Raw genomic sequence first — 22,347 nt, 5'->3', positions numbered from 1 at the left:
CAGTAACTTTGTGGAGCCTGTCCCTGACCCACAAACACAAGAGTAAGTACCTTTTGGAGGTTTCTGTTTATCTGAAATACAAAGCAGTTGTTGGATGAGGTGCTGGTTGCAGTAAGCCCTCTCTCCCCTGCACTTCTCAACAAGCAGAAGCTGCTGTGTCACCTGTCCTCAGTCGGTCCCTGAAGGGGAGCTGCAAGGATGCGATCCTGCTGCTGCGACTTTCTGTGCTGTGGGAGTCCCTCTGCAGAAATGCTGTGCAGCACAGCGTCATCCCTCTCATTTTAGGAGGCTGGGAGCTCTGTTGGTGCCTAGTTTCAGCAAACAGCTTGCAGACAGGATCAGTTATAAGTCTCTTGGGGTGGGAAAGAGAGAAAGGGCTGTTGTCGGCCACTGTGTGCTGTCATGCCATTACTCCAAACAGGATGTTGAGTTCATGTAGTACCATTCAGTTACCAGTATGGGATGGAGATGTAGGCAGACTTGTGCATCAGCAGGAACACCAGAGAGGGCAGCCCACAGCGTTCTTCCCAGCCTGCTAGCACGTGAGTCTGCAGGGAATCGAGTAGATTCCCAGCAAATGCTGGTAAGAGGCCCCTGCTGTCCTGAGATCACTTATCCATTACTCTTGGGCAACAGGAGATTTTCTACCTCCTTCCTCTATGGCACAGGCTACAAAAAGAGGGGTGCAGGATGGGACAGAAATTCATGTCTCAATAAAAGGGGGAAAGAGAAGGTTTTCTTGCTGAGAGGGTGTCATCCCTCCCACCCAAGCCGGCTCTGCCACCTGATTCCCTAATTGTCATTAATTTTCCCTCTCCTGTGCTAAGGCTGCTGCTTTAACAGCTCTTATCAAGCTTTCCTTCACCTGTCCTTTCCCTTAGCAGCTTGATGGTAGAGGGATATGGCTTTATGACTGTTCTGGGTTGACCCCAGCCAGTGGCTAAGCACCCACACAGCAGCTCACGAGGTCCCCCCCTCAGTGGGATGAGGGAGAGAATAGGAAGACCAAAAGCAAAAAGAATCATGGGTCAAGATAAAGACAGTCTCATAAGCGATGGAAAGGGGGGGGGGGGGGAACCCAAGTGATGCAAGGGCAATCACTAACCTCTTCCCATAGTGACACCGATGCCCAGCTAGCCTCTGAGCAATGGCTACCTTGGAAGACAAAAACTCCCAGTTTTTATTGCTGAGCATGGTATTATATGGTATGGGATATCCCTTTGGACTCTTCAGGTCACCTGTCCTGGCTGTGCCCCCTCCCAATTTCTTGCCCACCCCAGCCTGCTTTCCAGCGCAGAGTGAGAAAAAAAGGCAGCATTGACACTGTGCAAGCACTGTTCAGCCATAGCCAAAACACTGCTGTGTTATCAACACTCTTTTAGTCGCAAATCTGAAACACAGCACCATATGTGCTGCTATGAAGAAAGTTAACTCCATCCCAGACTGACCCAGTACAAGAGTCCAATGTCACAGTGGATCTGCAGCATGTCCCATGGTATAAATGGGCACCTAAATGCTGCAAAGGATCCTCTCTCTTCTTTGTATCTCGCTGCATTCATAACTGATGTTAATGTCGTCCTGAAATTGTCCTGTTGTAAGAAATGAGAAGAGACAGTGCAGTGCTTCTTGCAGAGACCTGTAGTTTAGGTCCTGAAGCCCTGGAGGATAACTTCCCTCCAGCAAGTTTTGAACAGTTTTGTGAAGATGTTTTGGCCCTAGGCCAGGCTCTGATCCAAAGTAACCCTCCTGAACCAAATATGATGGAGATACGAGGTGTTTCAGCACCAACCTCATAGATCTGCTGAACAGCTCGCTTTGGGCTAAGTTACTTCCTGAGGTGAAACAACCTAAAAGCTGAGGTGCTTGCCCTCAGTCCTTTTAGCCATTTAATCTTTACTCTAACTCATTTTGTTTGCAAAGTGCATCAGCCTGTTTCTGTAGCTAAATACTCATAACGGGATCTGTTAAAACTTGTGAAAACGATGGCAGTTTTTATTAAAAACCTCCGTCACACTTTGTGACTGTTTTCTTAATGAAGCAACTGCACAGATGTTGGGATACCATTTATATTGGTATACATTACTTAAGGATGGCGACCAGTCTTATTTTTCATTCTCAGGTTTGGTGTGGCAGGTGATGCCATAGTGTATTATATCTGTCCTGATTTACCTGATTCAGTATTGGCCATCAGCCATGCTCCTTAAGATTGCGATCTTGTTAATGTTTTTAAGGTAACGGGACTTGGGCAGAGTCACTATTTGCATGGGAAATGCCCATGGAAAAAACAAAAGTGCTGAAGAAAGGTTGTCTGAATTGCTAGAGAGCGGTTTTTCCTTGCTGCTCAGTACTTCCTCAGTGGTGTAGTTGGGAGGTGATTTCTAAGTTGGTATCTTTTAAATGTCAGACTTTTTTAAACTAGTTGTGGTAATGTGATACCATGGTGACATTTACCATCAGCAGGAAGCATTACTCTGGGGATCCTAGCCTTCTCCAGCAGGCAAGAGGTGAACTTTGAAAGCTTGTCTCTTCAGGAGGTGCCAGTGACACCACATATGCTGATACTCTGGTTGCAATACTGATCCGTGTTAGGATAACATGAGCAAGCAATATCTTTTGTAGCTATCAGTTTTCCTTTAGTCACATAAGCAAATTTAAACCCAAAATCCAGAGTTGACAAAATATTGAAAATGAGAAACAATGCCAGTAAATCCAACTGTCTTTCCATGTGGCACTGTCGCTTCTTAGGCAGCTCTGTAGGAGTGTGTCTGTCTCGCCCTGCTGGGTTTAGAGGTATGTGAGTGGGACTGAGAAATGATGTTTGCAGCTGAAAGTAAAAAAGCCGATATGGCTGTCTGTGTTGTCAGCCTTCAGACATGAAACTGTGGGCATGTCAGAGGACCCCGTACTGTAGAGAGAAATCTAAATAAAACTAATAACTCTGCAAAACCTGAAAGAAGGAAGTACACCTCTAGGGGCTGACACGGAGCTGTCTGGAGAGATGCTTAAGGGAAACTTACCTGTTTTAAAGAGAACTGACTTCTAAGAAAACCAAATGAATTTGAGCAATATGTAAGTACTCGGAATTCCTGGAAATAATGAAATAACAAGACTATTATCTTTTTGTCCTCTGTCTAAATATCAAGGACCAGTTATTAACAAATGACCCCTGCATCTGTGCCTGTGATATTGCACATGCTCACTGACCCTTGTAATGCAGGATTTTGCACACCTGATTGTGAATGTAAAATATCTTATAGGATAATATGCTTTTTCTTCAATATTTTGCTCCAGGAGGTATAGCAGAAGTGAACAAGCTCCATACCAAATAATACCACCCATAAACTACATACCAAAACTTCATATGACTCTTTGGCCAGAATGTAAACATCCTGCCTCTTAATATACCCAGGTATTGAAATTGATTTGTATTGATAGGTATAAAAATTAAATTGGTATTGACATCTACTGATGACTACCATAACAGTAAGTATCTATGTCTATCGAAAGGTATCAATATTGATAGGTATTGATAGGTATCAATGCTTATCTACATCAGTCTATCAATACCTATCAATATTGATATTAATATCAATAGGTATTAAAAATGGTATTAAGGAGTAATTATAAAAATAAGGAGTATTGCTATTGAAAGGTATCAATATTGATAGGTATAGATGCCTATTGATATCAAAATCAGCATAAAAATCAATAGGTATAGATGACTATTGAAATTAGTAGCTCTTGAAATTGATAGATATTGATGCCTATTGATTTCAAAATCAGTATAGAGATTGATAGGTATCAGTGCCTGCCTTTTGATACCTATTGATATCAGTAGTATCAATGCCTAATGATATCAAAATCAATATTGAAATTGATAGCTATCAATGCCTACCGATGTCAAGATTGGTATTGACAGACATTGATATTAAAAGGTATTGATTCCTTTCAATAGGTACCGTACTCTTTGAATGCCTACTGTTATCAAAATAGGTATTGAAATAAGTTTTGATGCATACTAATATTGAAATTTGGTTTAAAAATCAAGAGGTACTGATAACTATACTTATCGGTAGGTATCAATGCTTTCTGATAGATATTGAAATCAGTATTAAAAATTATAGGTATTGATGCCTATCAGTATTGAAAGGTGTTGATATTGATAGATACTGATGCCTATTGATAGGTATTGATGCCTATTGATGCCTATTGATATCAAAAGGTAATAATGCTTATAGGTATCAATAAAGTTTTGAAATCGATAGGCATCAATGGGTAGTGATGCTGATGGATATTGAAATCAATAAGTAACAATGCCTTTTGGTATCAAAATAGGTTATCAAAATTGATAGTATTGATATCTGTACTATGCGTAGAGACTTGCAAGTGGGAGTATATACAACCAATGTGTACACAGTAATTATTTATTGGCTAGCACATTGGCAGGAACAACATTCTATTAGGCCAACCAGAAATGTGTGCACCACCCCTAATGCAAACATCTGATGAGTCTCTGCTGGTCAGTCAGGTGGAGAAGCATTGGCCTCTGCTGCTTGTTCCTTGATCTTGCTGACTTTTGACTATTACTTCTTTGGGGTTTTATACCTTTTCATGGCAGTATTTGCCTCTTGAGTGCTTGAGTTACTGCTTCCAACTCAAAAAATTTCACTTTAGTCTTACTAATAATTTTTCCACAAAGCTGAGCCAAGGTCATACCTCTGTGCTTTGCAGAACTCAGCCTCAGACCACAGAAATCTGAACTCCTGGGCCATAGGTCTGGGTTCAATTTACAGAGAAGAGATGGCAATGGCTCAATATGTTAGAATTCCTGTTTAATTACACTGACTTGTTATATCCTTTAAGTTTAGTGGGGATTGAATGGTCAGACTTACCAGGAGATGTCCTACTCTTAGATGTAACGATGAATGAATTTACAACTTGGAGAACCCCTTGGTGCTTTAGTGATAGTGCACACATGAAATGAAGAGCAGAATCTGATTCTCATTCTTCTTGAGAGAATCTAGACCCATATATAGATATGAAGTTCATTTAGTCTCCAGCATCTGTATTTTATTTCTGTATCTGAAAACATCTGTGTCCATATTGCTACAGACAATTGCTTTTCTTTCAAAGAAAAAATGTCTGAGAAGCGCAACTTTTTCTTCTAATTTTACTTTTCCTACCACAGTCCCATTTAAGTTTCCTTAAGGTACTTTAATACTAAACAGACATCTTGGCTGTAACCTTTTTGCCCTTCCTAAACAGTTACTCCAACGTTAGCAGGCTTTGTAATGTTCCTGAAAAGGTACTAGGTTATTAAATGCGGGAAAGCTTTTAAGAATAGAACCCTCATGGAAAACATGCTGTTTCTCTATCCTTTTCTTCTGTATGAAATGGTTTCTGCCTCAGGTATTTCTGCTGATCATCACAGGGTGTGTATATGTTAATGTGTTAGTGGAGAGAGGGGATGTCCTGGTGACATGAATCTTTCCATCCTCCTTCCTTGCCTCGTGTCGGTTTGTGTTGCCAAATTGTTTTGGATAACACAAACTGAGTTCCTTTCAGATTAAACTAAAACAAAAGGCAGGCTACAGGAGCATATTTAAAGTGCTTTAACTGCTCATGGTCATTCAGTGCAGGAGGCTGGAGTAGAACTAGTATAAAGCATTTCCCCTTCCCTCCAGAAACACCTGTAGTGTAGGTTTTTGGTTTCCAGCAACACCTGTTTTGCTCTTCAGACTTGCTCTGATTGTGCTGCACAACTTGCTAATGAAAGCGTAGCCACAATTATGCTGTATTCTCATCAACCTCAAAAAAAAAAGTATTTAAAGTGAGGTGTGAGTCCTAAAAATAGGCTTCAATATTAGCATTTTGGTGCTGTTTTCAACAGAATAGCATTTTAAAAAACGATAGCGTACAAGCTCAGTTTAGACCTAACCATCTTTAATAAAGCCTACTGAAAAATACAGGTCATCAGGACAGTAGTTTGGTGTTTTAGTCTTTAAAGCAGGTGCTTAATATTTAGCATCTGTTTAATCCTGATGTTGTCAGATGTATGTGATGGAAGTTTAGTAGGGAATTCTATTGATGGTTACCAGAGTGAAATAATAGAATTCAGTTCTTTCAGATATTCTTTGCTGAGTTAAAAGAGTAGTAGATGTTATTTTCATCACTAAAATAAACGCAAAGAACTCTTATTTGTATTGAGAGAACACATTTCTGAAGTGCAGGAGAGCTATTTCTTAATGGTGATTACTTCTTAATGGTGATTACTTCAATGGAACTGTACTTGCAGACCTGAATTTCACTCATTGGCATCATAGAACTCCAGACAAAAGCTTTCCTCTTTAAAATCTTGGGCTGTTTTGTTTTTTTTTTTTTTTTTACAAGGTGGCTTTCCTTCTAAACTGCAAGAATATAGACAGCATAACTCCTGCCACAGCTCAAACCATGGCATGGATGCTTTTAAAAAAATTGCTGTTGTGATTTTTCTCTGAATGTTTGTTACTAAAGCCAATCAAACTAAACAAAAATGGTTCCTGCTGCTTTATGTCTGATTCTGCAGATTGCCTTTACTATGGAGGTAGTTCTAAAGTATAAACGCCAATATTTACTGATAAATTAGCAAACTCTGTTTACTTTCTGAATTCTCTTTAATTCTTACAAAGTGTACAATAATTGAGAAAATGCACTCAGAAAAACGTCAGCTTTATGATGCAAAGAATAAGGCCACTTCTGCATTATTTCTATGAAGTGTTCCACAAGTTTTATGTGACCGTTTTTTTCTGTGTAGCTTTGTTAATTGAGATCAGTGTATGGTCTTCCTGACAGAAATGATTCCTGGGAGTGGAAGAAATAAAGATGCAACTATCACTGCATTGACTACTATGTATTAGGTGCCTGGACTATTATAACTTGATGACATTTGAATCAGGAGTACAATTTAACATGCTAGAAGTAGTGGTCAGAAAAAAACCCTAACTGTTCTGCCAGGTAAGCAAGTAATGGCTCACCTGGCAGAAGAAGGAACTTTAAAACTTATCGTGTAATACCATGAAAAGAAATGTGGATTTATAGGTCTTCTGCTAGCCACATTTGGAATGGAGAAAACAAGTACGCTAACTGAGAAGTGAGGAAAAGCTAATGTTTGGTGGGCTTTCTGTGTCAGAGAAGCAGCTCTGTGTAGAAAAGGCGTAATTGTATACTGCTTAGAGGACGTCAGTCTTAGTCTTGGACACCTTTTAGACTATTTAGAGAATCAGGTAGGTATGTACATGGGTGTATTTAGTATATAAGACATTTTTGAAAGCTAAATCTACAAACTGCTTGTGCTTCCTAAAATGGAGATCTGCAGGTATTACGTTGCACACAGAGTTAAGGATCAGTTTGCTCCAGTAGCCACGTGCCTCCTGCAGAAATGAGCTGAAAATCGGAGTGTCCTGAGGCACAGATGTAGAAAAGGGTTTGTTTTGAGGAAGGTTAGTATAGGTTGATTCAGCAAAGCAGTTGGACAAGGAAGTCTCATGAAAGAGTGACTGGTAGAGAGCTAGTGAGTGCTCTGGAAATGTACTGAAGATGCCAAAGAAAGAGAGAATACTTAAGCCTGTTCAATCCAAGCAAGCCTAGACACACGAAGACTAAATATGGAGGGCTGAAACCCAACAGCTTGATGAATGTCTAGACAGCTGTTTCAGACTGTGATGTGTTTATAACACTGAGCTGGCTGGAGAACTCCAAATCTCATTCAGTCACAGGATACTCGCCCACTGTGAAAACCAGCAAGGCTTCCTGGCACAAAAATTGCTTCAGAAAGAGGGTGCCCTTGCTCAACTAACCATCCTGCATTTAGTAACCAGGGGACCACCAGTGTGATCCTTTTAGGTGGCCAACAGAGTCCAAGTGACTCCTGTCCCTCGCTGCTGTTGCAGCTGCTGGGAGGAAGAGCTGCCAGGAATGGAAACAACACAAAGAATATCCATGAGGAACAGGAGAAGAGGAAATAAGAAGCATTAAAATGAAAGAAAAGACACAAGACAGGTTCTCCTCAATTAATGGAAGAATTTTGATGAGGAAACTTTATATTGACTGAGGCAGAGTAACCTTTGAGGGAACATATAATTTGTGTTTTGGCAGCCAGATCTAGCCTGTGATTTCTGGTGAAGAGATATGTTGAAAAGTGCTATTTACTTTGACCATATAGATTATAAATATATTACTAAAATGCTGTTATGCTTTAGTTACCTATTCATAGGAAGGGATGGCTCATCAGATTTTGGGTTCAAGCTAGTGCATTTTCCAGGAAAATTTGTACAGCCAGCTCCTGCTTTGAAGTAAGAAACCAAATTGCAGATTGCTTTCTTAGACAGTTGGAGCTTGGTATATCTAACAAGCAATTTTTTCCTGAAAATGTTATTGCTGTGGTCTGTCTCAATGAAATTCTTTCCTTCATCTACTGTTTTTGCTGTTTATCAGAGGACTTTTTGTTCATTCAAGAAAGGTTTAGTGTAATCATTGCATACATTAAAGTAAAATGACTACAAGGGTCTGGAGGACCTGGAGTGAAAGAGTTCAAATGTTCTGCTGTTCTGGTCATCAACTTCTGTTCTGTTTTCCTTTTAGTTGCATAGGATTTAAGTTGTTTGATTCATTTGACCTTTAATTCAAAGTGTGAAGGCTGGTATCAATGAGTATGGAAGAATTGCTTTGACCTTGTATCATGGCGCAAATTTAACATTTCACAGAGTATTCCAAGAAGATTCTAAAAATTATGTCCCAAAATTGGGGTAAAAAAGATGGGGAGAGGCATTAACCCTCAACTTTTCTATTTTCTATCTTTTTCCTTTCAGAACTGCTACTGTAATACTAGAACAGAAGAATTAGTCATTCCTAAGTCTGGCACCTAAACCAGTGAAGAATAAGGTTGCCTCTCCCTATGAAATGTAGCAGTCAGCAGTTCTTACATAGATGAAAAAAGGGAAAAGTGTGAGGAAATGAGGACACTCCAAACTCTGGATCATACATTCCGCACATCCACTAAGGAGCACTTTGTGGTTTATCATTTACCACAAAATAGCTGTGGAATTGCCCTTTATGTATGTTCCCTTCTGGTTTGGTTTGGGGTTTTTTTGGGGGGGTGTTTTTTGTTTGTTTTTTTTTCTTTTTTTTTGGGTTTGTTTTTTTTTTGTACGAGAGAGGAAGACATGATGCTCAAATGTCCTGTACTCTTACAGTACAGGAAAAAATGAATGCCAATAATCTTTTTTTCTAAATCCAAATAGAGCTCCACAAATATCAGAAATTATTTTTATAAGATGATTTTGGATTATCAGGAAAAATCTGTATTTTTTAAATTAACAAAAATGGGTATACATTTTAAATAAACTGACTGTGGTGATATTTCATGTATAGGTTCTGTTGTCTGTGTGACCAACAATATGTATGTACACACAACAGGGATAACACAGTAAAAGGACTGAACATTAAGGAATAATATCAAAAGGAGAACTACCTTCTAAACATTTAAATCAAAATCATCAGTATATTGCTTTCTTTTAAAAAAAAAGTAAATTGTTAATTGCCTGGGGCACATTAGCACCCAGTCTGACAAAAACTTATGAAGTTGTCTAATTTTAGGTAGGATAACAGTCCAGTTGATGCCTCTGGACCTAAATGTGTGTAAAACAGTGTTTATGAAGGTACTGGGTCTGCCTGGCAGGCAGTTAACTATTTTCATAGCAGCCTGTATGGTATTGAAAATACTGGACAGAAATTTTTTTATTCTTGTTTTTGTTTTGTTTTCAAGCAAAATAACATTTTATTTTTTTAACCACTTGAGATCTGAGCGTTGATTTTTCTTTTGCATTATTTTATACAAGAGGAAAATGAATTAACAGAACAGCTTTATCCAAGAAGTTATTAACTACAAGCTTACAATTGCCTCTAACAACATTTTATATAAAGATAACAAATCAGTAAATATTATAGTCATTAGTGTTAATCTGATATATTAAAACAATTAAATTATTTAAATGTTAGCTTTTATAAATCATACTTTTCTAGAAGACTCCACATATGAAGTTTAGAATGGATTTGCGAATGCCTATGTGCTTTATCGCTATCTGTGGGCTTCTTCTGGTCTTATCATAATGAAAAGCTGCACTGGGATGTTCTGATTGTGATCTGAAGATTCCCCAAGGTTTGGGCTGCTTGTTCACTCATGCACATGTTTATGAAGTTCTTCGCTTGGCGTTATCTCACTAATCTCAATAGATCTCTGCTGTGCTAGTGAGATCACAGCTTTCATCCTTTTATGATCCTCTTTGCCACTAAAAGAAAAAGAAAATTGGGAGGACTTCTCTGAATGGAAAAGAAGCAAATTGCTGGTGACATAGCCATTGGTTGCCCTGGGAGTACTCACTGCATCCTTCAGTTTAATTTGCTTAATATATGTAATTAATTAAGCAACTACAAAGTGACAGAAATGTATTTGTAGATTCAGTCTCTGTAAATTAGTGATAAACAATTTGATACTGCAGGATGTTAGTGCTTTCTCTGTGGGACTAATGATCTCTAATGCCTCAGAAGTCATTTGTGGAGCTCATCATGTTTACCTATTAAAATGAAGTTATTACATTTTGCTGTAGAAATCTTAGAATGCTCTTGGTACTACCTGTGTTTGGCTGTGAATTTCTGATCATGAATAGGACCTGAATGTTTAGCTGAATCCTGGTGAACAGGACTCTGTTATGGCTAGATATTCTTTTAGCTTTAGAGGGTGTTTGTAGAGACATGGAGGATTCAGCTGAAGTATCAGCAGTTAATTCAGTGGTGCAGGGCATCTGCAACCTGAAATTTAGCAGAATTACTTCCCCCCCCCCCCCCCCCCCCTTTTTTTTTTTTGGAAGCCTCACCTACCTGACCTTTCTCAAGTCTTCTACACAGGAACTATGAGAGCCAATTTTTTAAAGTGTGATGCATTTTATGGGAGTCAAGGGGTTCAGGTGTCCTCTTCAGAACTTGACTTACAAACACTTGGGTATGCACGCTTCTGTGTAATGTCACGCTACTCATGAGGACCAGTGACTTCAGGGTTTAAATAAGTATCTTCAACAAAGGCGAAGAGTGGTCTCCTAAAGCGTGGAGATCATTTAAAATGCTTGGGCTGAATAGCTAGAACTTGTTTACGGATAGCTTTAGTGTGCGCAGGTGCTGTGCCCACATTGTGTGCAGTTTGGGCAGCTACGTATGCAGCTACTGAGTCTGCACGCACAAATGAAAAATTCTTGTGTATGAAAACCTGTAGAACAAAATTCGGAGGCTAAACTGAAAGAATTTTCAAAATTAGGCTCAAGACCAAGCCTTCCTACTTTCCTGTACAGCATTCTTGCTGTTTTTCTTCCCTCATACTATTTAAAGGAAACTGATAATGTAGCTGGAGCCCAGGCACATGGTTATTAGTGTCATCTGTACCCAAGAGATAAGTGACGTAACCTTAGTGCAAAGAAAAAAAATTTGCAACTTCACTTGTTTCTTGCAAAAGTTTTTTTTTTTCCTTGAGGAAATTAGTATGGTTTGTTGTCACTGTCAAGCAGTGTAACATACTTATGAACTTAATCTCTTAGCAAATGTATTATTTGTTTATTTTTGCAAGCTGTGGCCTACATATACAGGAGATTTTCCTTTATGTGGAACAAAATGATTTCTCAATAGGGAAGTGTAAGCTGAACATACTGGTATCATTAATAGAGGTTAAAAATACAAAAAAGTTAAGGTATTTTAGTTGGTGTCCTATGTCTCTGGCATATCTAGCAAAAGTCTTATGCAAGTCTCAGACCTAAAATATTAGTATTGTTTTAAAAAATGAGTCAAGCATTAGGAGTTTTTTCCTGCAGTTTTTTAAAAGTATTAGAACAAAATTAGTAAGTACAAAGATATGAGATAGAATGATTTAGCCCAAAATCTCAGCCCAAAACTTGGGCCGAGATGTGTGTTCTCCCCTTTTATTAAAGTTGAGGCATTGTGCAACAGAGCACACAGGAGTCATGAAGCGGGATGAGAACAAGCAGGCCCTTTGGCTCTGCAGCACAGTGTTGCGAAATTCAGCTTGGAGAAAGTGGAAGCATCTAACCAATAGGTAGCCTTAGACCATCGCATCTGGCTTCCTTGGGCTGAGACTGAAGCCATGATCTCATTATGCAAACTGAAGCAGTTCAGAAGATGCCAAAAAAATAAGAGCTGCAGATCTTCAAGGAATGTTGCAATCATGCAGGGAGGTACTAAGTAAGTTTAGACTATTCCAGAGCCAGACAAATGAGCAAGAATTTGCTGAACTACATTTTTAGCCTTGGACATCAAAGTCCTTTGAACCTAGTCTCAGTAACCTAGCACGTTTTTCACTTTACTTGTGCTCAGTGCTCTCAGACCCGGCCTAAATTTTCACAGGGTTAAATGTGTCTATTTTTGTGCTATGAAGTGTAAACAGGGTTAGTGTAGCAAACACCTTGCTAAGTATGATTTCATTTGGTGCATACGCTGGAAATGACGTGCAGCTTTTAAACCCTCTGTCAATTAACTCCTCCTTTGATGTTCAGATTGAGATGGTGGTCTTCAATCAGAGTACAATGCGTTGTGTTTGATACATCAGTTTATTAAAAAATATCATACAGTTTGAATGGCAATGGCTATACAGAACTCTCTGTAATTATAAAACGTAGGCTCAGGAAAAATCCTAGCTCCACGGAAGTCAGTGGTATAAACACTCATTCCCAGTGAAAAGAGAATTTCAACTCATGCTTTTGGTTTCAGTGGTTGCTTACAATTTGTAGGTACGTGGAAGGAATTTTTAAAGTAAGACAAGTATCAGTCTCTTCTTCCCTTAGCTGGGCTTGGACATCTGACTTAGAGATACTTACGAAAACAAAGCATGCATGTGTGTATGTAGTAGAAAAGGATTTTGTGTGTATGTTGTAGCTTGATTTTCTGGACTGCTATTTTTTCGTGGAAACATGTAGAATTCAGGGTATTAGTGTATCTTTGGCAACTTTAAAAGGATTTAAAACACTTAACCAGCTGATGTTAATTGTATTCTGAAGGGTAACCAGCTTACTTAATGGGGCTTCCTCACTGGGGACAGTACATGACAGATGTACACATTTTCAATACTTACTCAATCTTTTCACCTGAAACGACAGGGCTTATGCAATCGGTGATCTTGGTCTCTCATTATGCTGCTCGAGGTTTGGGAACTTTTTGCTGTCACTGATTTCCTTCACTGAAATTGAACTCCTGCAAACAAGCGAACCAGGATGTCTGAGGCGTGTCGGGCACTACTGAGCGCACAATACTTGCAACATTTTATTAAGGCAGCCATGAAAGACGGTTAATTTGCTTAAAAAGGGGGGGGGGACACCAACCCCAAAGAACCCACAGGAGCAGCTCTTTGCAAAACATGAAATAAAGATGAACACGTAAAGGTAGAGCAAAATCATTGCTCTGGCTCCAGTGCCAGCATGTTGGGAGAGGAAAAATCCCTTTGCTCTCTCTGTGCATCTGTCCAGCCTATCAGTCAATATGTGCTTTATTACAGATGTTATTGATCCAAAGCACTACACCAGAGTGCCAGTACACGTTGTACTCTGGCATGGGACTGTCTGCTGTGGGGCTGGCGCTCTTTCAGGCTTTCCTGAACTTATCTTCTGTAAAATTTTTTCTCCTTCTCCGTGCTGTGGCTGAAGACTGCCTGGCTCCCTTAAGTAGTTGGGCCCTTTTCCAAAAGAGATCTGAGACACCGTGGGCTCACCTTTAGCTTTGGCTGAGGGCAGAGATGCTGCTATGGTTGGCTGAATATTTGAGACGCCGAGTAGGCTGGAACTGTGGTTTTGGCAGTTACGTAAGGATGTGTGTGCTCACTGCAGGATGTGCCCGTTCCTCCTTTAGAGATACCAGATTACAGGCAGTTGGCACATTTACTTTGCCCCAGTACTCGCACTTCCACATGAAGAAAGTAACCTGCCACATATTGTCAACGAAACATAAATGCGCGATGGTTTACAAGCAAGTCCTGGGTAAAAGAGAGAGAGATTCTCTTCTGACTTGTGCAATTTGAGGAGCAAACATAGATGTTTACCCTGTGCCAAAATCTGCCCACATAAGCAGATCAGACTTTTTCTTTTTTTTTTTTCTTTCTTTTTTTTTTTAAATGTTGTTCTGGAAGGTCAGAGACTATTTTGTTTGCTGCAGGTTTTTTTTGCTTAGTGAAGCAAAGTTCACAGGAGCCAGAGTAATGATTTGATTTCCAAGTTTTCTTCATTCTTCACTGTGTGCTTAGTTAAATATATCTGTGGCAGTCTCGGCTTTGAGCAGTAGCAAAGAAGCTGTAACTTCTAAATAAGCAATAAACTCCTTTGTCCATTTAAAAAAAAAAAGCAACTTCAGAATTACTGTTATAAATGGTATGAAATGACTTGAGGACTGTTTACATCCTCACATTATGTGCACTGAAAATTTATTATGCAGCTGTTCGAGGTTCTGCCTCTGAACATCTTCATGTGCAAAGACTCTGCTACCTCATGTAACTCTCACTGCTCTCCTACAGTCCAAAGCAGAAATTTGGGGTTAGACACATCCAGCGTGCAAATGCAGCGTTAAGGATAGCTGACCTTTTGTATTGTGTATGTTTCAAAGCACACTGAAGGATTACGCTATTGTAATATGTTAGGGCTGAATAATGAGATTGAGTCTCTTTGCTTTGCCAGGGGCAGATTTTATTTGTATCCTTTTACCATTATGTCTCAATGTCTTATTTGCAAAATAGATAATAATTCTCTACCTGATAAGGGTACTGTGGCTTTTCTTATGTTTGTGAATTTTTTACTGGGTGTGTATTTCTGATAAGCTCTTAGCAAAGCGGAAGCATAGCAGCGTGGACTGTGTTGGTTTGGGTATATATTAATGCCGGCCAGATACAGAGACAGTCAGCTAGGGCCATTTGCTGCAAGGTTATGTGGCTCATTGATACAGGGCATAAACTGCCCTGTTTATCCCAGTACCCCCCTGCCCTTTTTTGGGGGAGAGAGAGAGAGGGAGGGAGGTTAGAGAAGGACTCAACTTCCCTATTATGTAAAGGTTCTTTTGTCCTGGATATTCTGAGCCTCTTGTTCCGAGTCCTATTTGGTAGTGTTGAACCTCTGAATATATATAATAGTGAAATGCAAGTACATGAGGCAGCTTTTATTACATTTATGCTGATTAAAACTTTCTAAGCTGCTTTTAGTGCTTACTTCTGCAGTGAAAGTTGTAGAAAACCTCAGCAATCAATATTGCCACAAGAAAAAGACATTTAATTTAGTTTTCTCATTCGTTTTTCCTATGTGTTAAACACTGAATAACTTAATTTCTAAAACATATAATTGGTAAAGTAAAATAGCTGAAGTAAACAACAGTTGCGTATTTGTTTGACTAGCATTTTCTTTATTTAGAAGCGATGGCTTCTTTACACCCTTGTTGCCTTATATCTGTGTACTATTGAGCTAAAGTTACTAATATTTGAAGTAGGTTTCAGGACAACTGCATCTGAAATCAGTGGACCTCTTAACTATTAAGGGAGAAAATTTGCCCTTTGTCAAAATTATGATTGACACATCCCCTAAGGGGGATTTCAAGCACGGAAACTGGTAAGCTGGTAAACTAAGGAGAGGGAGCTATACCTATTGAGGATAAACAGAGTATCTCCTCTGCATTGTAACTTAGGTCTAATTGTTCTAGATCTGTTTTCTGCCATGGAGGGTGTATGATCTCTTGGCCCTTGTGGCAGACCTCAGTTTCATGGTCTGGAAACAGCTTTAAATTCAATGAACTGTGAGTCACTGCATTTGGAAGAGGCTGTTCGAGCAGAGACCACAAACAGAACCAACTCTGGGGCAATTCCATAATGTACCGAGTGGAACCCAGAAGGGCAAGCTACTTTCAAGGTTTCTGCTCTTTCCAGAAATGTTACCACAAGCTGCTCAGAGCAATTTTGCCAGCTGTTCTTTTTTTTAGAGTAATCTTTTTCTGACTCTTAAGGATCCAGAGTTGAAGTTGCCTTTTCTTATTTTTTATTTTTAAAGTCATTTTGGCACTAGGTTGTTACTGAAAAAAGAAATTGATTTTTGTTGTACTTCCCCAATAAACTGGTACCACTACTCCACTTTTAGCAACCAGTTATCAGGACACACTCTGCAATCAGAAAATCTGTAATCAGATTCTTTTGAACTCTTCTACGAGTCTTGTCACAGCACCTTTCTTTCACTACATGATTTCTGCCTGCACAAACACAATTTAATATTGAAGTTCATTTAGATTAGCCAGTGTAATGTTGCTTGATGAGCTGCCAGATAGGCACGTGTATGTATTTCAACTGAGATTTGATCTGTTGCTGCTAAACTCTCACTTGCCTGAGGTTTTCACAGTCTATTCTTCCTATACTTGGGGCATTATCTTGGCTGCTAATTACTTCTCTTTTCATGTACAAAATTGTGTTGTTTACCTTAAAGGTGATGCATCAGCTTCATCCTGCTTAACTCGCAGACCTGCAAGTTAACTGCCTGCTTCTAGTTGTTCCCTTGAGGTTCTTGTTCTACTGGTTTCCTGTCAGCTTCTGCTTTTCAATTAGAGTAATTTGGAAATGCTTGATTTCAGTAGCTGTACTTTTAGATTTTGGAATTTAGTAAATTTTACCTATTGGGCCTACCTGTTCCCACTTCACTTTCAGATGAATATACAATGTCAGCGGTTGCATATCCGTGCAATGATTGCGTTTGACTTGCAAAAATATTTTAAGATATCTATGTGCAAAATGTCATGGAGGTATACTTTGTACTGTGTTATGTGCTATAGACCAGGCCAAAGGAGAGGATATAGTTTAATCATTAGAAACCTTGGACCGAGAGGCATGACTTTAGGTTTCTATTCTTGGTTTTAATGCGGACTTAACATGTGACTTGTGCAAGTGATTTAACCTTTGTATGCCCCTGCCTTCCCACACATAAAATGGATATTATAATCTCTACTTTTCAAGTTTTGTCATTAAAAAGACTACACTAGTCTCTCTGTTGCAAGCACCCTGTTTGATAGCATGTTAAATATTAAGTTCAGCTCTAAAGATTCATTTTCATCCCCCTCCATCCTCATCCCTTAACGGCACAGCTTCTACTTACTGGGGTACTGGCTGATACACCCAGTTAGTGACCTCTCACAACAACCACATTTCAGTAAAACAAAGGAACTATATACTAGAAGAATGAGGCTTGTGAGCACAGGAGAAAGCACATCCTTGCAGTATCTCCTGTGAATCTGCAAATCACTCCCACAAGCAATCCTGGTAGCTGTAAACCTCAGCATCAGAGTAAAAGGAAGTAACATACTACCTGAGCTTAGTCTTTTTGACCTCCCTAATCCAGACATGCCAAAATTCAGTGCTTGTAGATAAGGAGAAGGAAGAAAAAGCCAGAGCGCCAATTAATTTTTTTGTGCATAATTTTGTGAAGTGGTCAGGTGCCATGTTGCCATAAATTATGTATTTGGATTAGACAAAACTGTGACAACTATGTTCCTCTATGGTCCATACGTAAGCCGTGTGAGCAAGTTTTATTTCTGCAGGAGTTAAAAATATTGCACTTACGCAATTTGTAAGTGGTATAGATTTACATATGCATGAGTCAAAATCTTTTTTTTCCCTTGCTCATGTGAGTAGACCAACTAGAGACAAAATGGACCTCAACAGGATTTGGCCCAAGCATTGCATCTGTCTTATCCCTCTGCAATAGATACATCTGTCACAGGAGATGTGAAAGCTCTCTGGAAGTTCTTACTCTTGAAGATTAAGTACAAGCTAAAATCTTGACAGTGCTGGTTTGGATCCGTACTGTGTTCTTCCCCTCAGGTTTCTAATCTTCGAAATAAAGAAGGAGAAAATGGAAGTAGAAGTTCTTAAAAACTGGAGTCAAAAGAGCAAAAGAACAGTTTTGAGTTCTAAGTGATACTTGGGCTAAGTTTACCAGTGGGGAGAAACTCGGCTTCATTAGCTCCGCCTTAATGTGTGGAGACTCTGCAAAGATTACTGGAAAAGATTCCAAGTGTAAAAGGAGTATTATCAAATTTTAAAAAAAAAGAAGAAAGAAAGAAGTAAGTAAAAATACTTTATCAGACACTGCTGCAGCAACAGATTTCCACGAAAGGCTGGAAAAAAAGTGCTGAAAAGCCACATATTCCTCCCTTGGCTTTGTGCATCTCCTCAAAAATAACAGTCAAGAGGGAGACATTAAGAAACTATATAAATGATCAAAAAATTTAAATAAAATATAATATATGAGTGACTGTATCTGATGAAACAACTTGGAGAAGGGACCAGAAGTTCTGAGTGTTAGTACAAAGCCTAACTCCAAGCCTGATACATATTTTCTGAGTGCTCCTGGAATGAGTGTTAATACTGATATGAAGATGACTGAGTGAGGCACAGAGTCTAACGACATGATTTATTATAACAAATAATCATGCTTTGCTGAAGGGGTAAAATATCTATGAGAGACGAAGGCTGAAATTCTGACCCCACTGACGTCCATGGCAAAACTTCTACTGACTCTACCTCCTGCAGAATTTTACCCATCACCTTGAAATTTAGACAGTGGAGGTAGCAGAAGACTACTGTGAGGTTCTCTCTCACTGTTTTGGTTCCTAATCTTTAGAGTGAGACTGTGGTCAGATGTTTAATGCAGAATTAAGATTTCTTTCTTTGCCCGGTGTCTTTCATTGTAGGCAGCCTGCCTGCCCTGGCAGGTTGAGCTGGGCACTGAGTTTTTAGAGAAGCAAGCGAGGAGCACTCATACAGTCCATTCCGCTGTTTGCCACTGGTATTCTCAGCAGGAGTCATAACAATGTCTTAAGTTGCTAAAGCTGATTCTGCAGTGAACAACTCATCGCTTTATTCAGATCATATGTAGATCCTTTTTGTTAGCACTATTTTGTATTAATCATGCCAGTGGCTTACTCTGGTATGCTTGATTATGTTCGTTCCTGTTTGACCATAGCTGTATTAGTATACAAGTTTATACCTGAAGTGTTGAAGTAGTACAGGACGTAACCTTTTCTTTGTGAAGTGTTTTCCATTAATTTCCAAAATTATTCTTCCAGCTACTAGCCCTTCAATTTTTCAATATTTCCTTTTAAAACATATGAATACGTTATTCCAGAGCAGTCTCAGTGACACACTGCATGCACAGACCAAATAGCATCTTTGTTCCGGTTGCATTACCTTCCTCACGGAGTTGGACTAGCGGCTTTTACAGCGCAGAGGGCTCACGTTTGGTGAGTTTTCTACAGTAATTTAGATAGCATTTTTAGTCGCTACTTTCTAAAACACAGCCCATCATTCTGCAAACATTCATGTTCTGTTCCTATATGTATGACCTTGCATGGCTTCCAAGAGAAATGTTTCCTAAAATACAAGATGTAACTTAAACTTGGCCGTATATGCAAAGGAAAACTACTTACAGAAAAACAAAAATATTGCCTCAAATCCAAGGAGTTTGAGAGAGGAAAGTTTCTATCATTCTTCTTCAGAAATTAGAGTATATTCACATTTAAGGTTTTCTCAGAAGCCAGTTCTGAACTTTCTTGGAAAGAATTCAGAAAAGTGGGACAAACAGCATTTCCTGTGATTCTTCAGCCTTTTACAACAGACAGTATTTAAAAAAAAAACAACCCAACATATTCATCCCATAGAGGTGCATACCTCTGTGTAGTGAATGCCAACCGACAGTAGCTTTGCTAATCTTAGTTACTTTTCATGGACTTATGAGAAGTAGTCCATGAGCTCCCAAGGGGCCTGCAGACCTCTGAGTGAAAAAACTCTGACCTGATCCGTTCCGGGGTTTATACGATAGCACAGCAGCAGGCACATGCTGTTTAGATAATACAGATCAACAAAGTCTCCAGTCACTGACTCCTTTGGCAGTATTGAAAATTAGCACATGGGGTAGGTTCGTGGAAGCTCAGAGGTAAGATGATGGGTGTATGAATGTAATTCTGGCAGTAAGTGGACCTTTATCAGATAATATGCTCTGGTGTGTCACACGGATGATCACAGGTGCCCGATGGCTGTACTATGAACGGCAAAAAGCTAAGGCCCCGATCCTGCAAATATGAATTACATCAGTGGAGCTACTTCTAATTAGACTGCTGATGTCTGCAAAGCTACTTCATCAGGTATCTTTATAGGTCTGGACGCCAAGGTAAGTGCGGGAGAATGTAGAGAATGTGCGTGGGTTTTTTATTTTCATGTAGGTGAAAGCGAGGGGAATCAAAGTCTTAGTTTAGGCTCTAAAATCTGAAGATACTTCAGGCTGGTATATGAATAAAACCATGACTGTCTTATTATCACAGTGAAAAAATATCTTGGGGGGAAAAGGATATTTTTGGAGTAAACTACAACTTTTTAGGATGTGTAGCAATGTAAGTACTGTTTCATTATTGGGTGGTAGGTGGGTGAGACGGCAGGATAAATGACTCGGTTTGCATGGATGAGTAACGACCCAATTCCTCTATTGAACTAAGGTGTGATTCTTTGGCAGACTAATATTGCTGTGGAGGCTGCATTAATTTGTATTTGCATACTATGGGGATTACTTTCCACAGATCGCCCTCATTTTGTGTCTGAGATTATGCTGAATCTTCTCCGTGGTGTTTATTACCTCATACTGTATTTGCTCAGGAATTCTGCTCAAAAAGGGGGGAGTTCTCCTTCACTTGGGGAGCACAGGTGCATGGCGTGAGGTAGAGTGATTTCTGTGGAAAGTAAAGAAATCTGCATTCAAACATACTTTTTTTGATAATGGAAGGTTTAGTATGTAATTTGGTGCCAATTTAAGATAATTTCGTTCCCTGCTAGAAAGATGTGAACTGAACCGCAGTATGTGTTAGCTCTTTCTAGTCTTTGAGAAGTATCAAAGTTAGGGAGCTGGAGGGATAACGCTGAGGGCTGAGAATAGGGAGCCTGCAGTTTTATTCTTGCCCTGGCAATTATGCGCTACGTATGTGGCCACAGCATTTAACTCTTAGGTGCCTCAGTTTCTCTGCCTGAAAAACAGAGACTTAGGCGTTATGCATAGGGAGCCTGTGCAGCATCGTAATTCCCGGTTGCGAAATCGGCTTAAATTTTTTTGGAGAGAAGAGTTGATTGTTGCAGGGCAACGCCAGCAGTGCCACGGGCGGGATCTGGGTGCAGACACGTATAATTTCCCAGCTGCCAGCCTCGCAACGTTGCCTCCTATCTTCATTTTGGAGCCCGCTTGCATAGCAGCGAGGACGCGGCAGCAGCCGGGCGGCCGCGCACCGCCGGGCTCCGGCCAAGTCGGCGCAGTTGGGAGCCAGGCGCTCCCCGGGCAGCCGCCCGCCGCCGAGGGAGAGGGGGAGACGGCGGCGAGACCCAGCCCGGCAGCGGGAGGTTCCCCCCCCCGCTGCTGCGCGGCTCCGGCCAGGCCCGCGAAGAGTTAACGGCGGCTCCCCCGGGGCCGCGGCCGCCGCCTCCCCACCCCGGCGCTACATTATTGTGATTTCCCCCCCTTCCCTCGCCTTCCAGTTTTGGCAGGGGATTAAAGTAGCTCCCCCCTGTGGCAGCAGTGACCCAGAAACGAGTTTGATTCACGGAGTCCTTCCTCCATAACAAGTACAAGCGTCAGTCAGAGGGAGTCTCTGTGTGTGTGTGTGTGAGAGAGAGAGCGCGGGTGCGTGTGTGTGGGAGAGTGTGTGTCTGTCTGTGTGTGTGTGTGTGTGTGTGTGTGTGTGTGGCGCAGGGAGCCGCTCTCCGCGCCCGCTCCCCGGCGCCGCGCCGAACTCATGAGGCGGCCCCGAGCCCTCCGCGCAGGGGGAGCCCGGCCGCGCCGCCCGCCCTCGCCGCCGCCTCGCCGCCACCCCGCCGCCGCCGCCAGCAGGTAACCGTGCCCGCCGCCGCCCCGCCGCCGCAGCGCCAGCCGGGGGAGCCGCCAGCACAGCCATATTTGATGGGTTTTTTTGTCGCTCCGGAGGCGGCGAGAGAGCAGTTTCGTGCCGAAGGTCGCTGCCTAGTGGAAATAAGATAGTACGTCATTAACATGGCGCCAAGAGCCGTGCGGCTCGGTACGGGGCGAGGGGAGGCGGCCGAGTTGCGGCTCCGCTATCCCACAAGCAACTTGTGCCGGGCCGGGGCGGTGGGAGGAGGGAGGGGAGGTCGCGCTGCCGCTCGGCGCGGCGGGCCGGTGCCGGCAGCGGCGGGCGGCTTTTTGTTCCGCTGCGGGCTCCGGCGCGGCAAGTGAGGACCGCGCAGCGTGGAAGGTG

General features: G+C 40.9%; 1 protein-coding gene across 6 annotated transcripts in view; it reads left to right on the top strand.

Annotated features, from left to right (window-relative positions):
- Positions 1-22,347, top strand: part of JADE1 (jade family PHD finger 1) — a 106,126-nt gene that overhangs the window by 40,684 nt on the left and 43,095 nt on the right. Inside the window, exon 1 of one of the 6 annotated variants that reach the window (XM_075501077.1) lies at positions 21,695-21,965. The exons of 3 other annotated variants lie outside the window; for them this stretch is intronic. Coding sequence is in view for 1 of the 3 variants with exons in the window: in XM_075501076.1 (XP_075357191.1) it covers positions 22,035-22,086 (52 nt within the window). In the remaining 2 variants the exon portion in view is untranslated. 2 more of the 6 variants (XM_075501076.1, XM_075501082.1) reach the window with 2 other exon arrangements.

Source organism: Mycteria americana, chromosome 4 (genome assembly GCF_035582795.1).
Source record: "Mycteria americana isolate JAX WOST 10 ecotype Jacksonville Zoo and Gardens chromosome 4, USCA_MyAme_1.0, whole genome shotgun sequence".
In the NCBI taxonomy this organism is placed as follows: domain Eukaryota; kingdom Metazoa; phylum Chordata; class Aves; order Ciconiiformes; family Ciconiidae; genus Mycteria; species Mycteria americana.
This window is presented reverse-complemented; position numbering and strand designations above follow the sequence as displayed.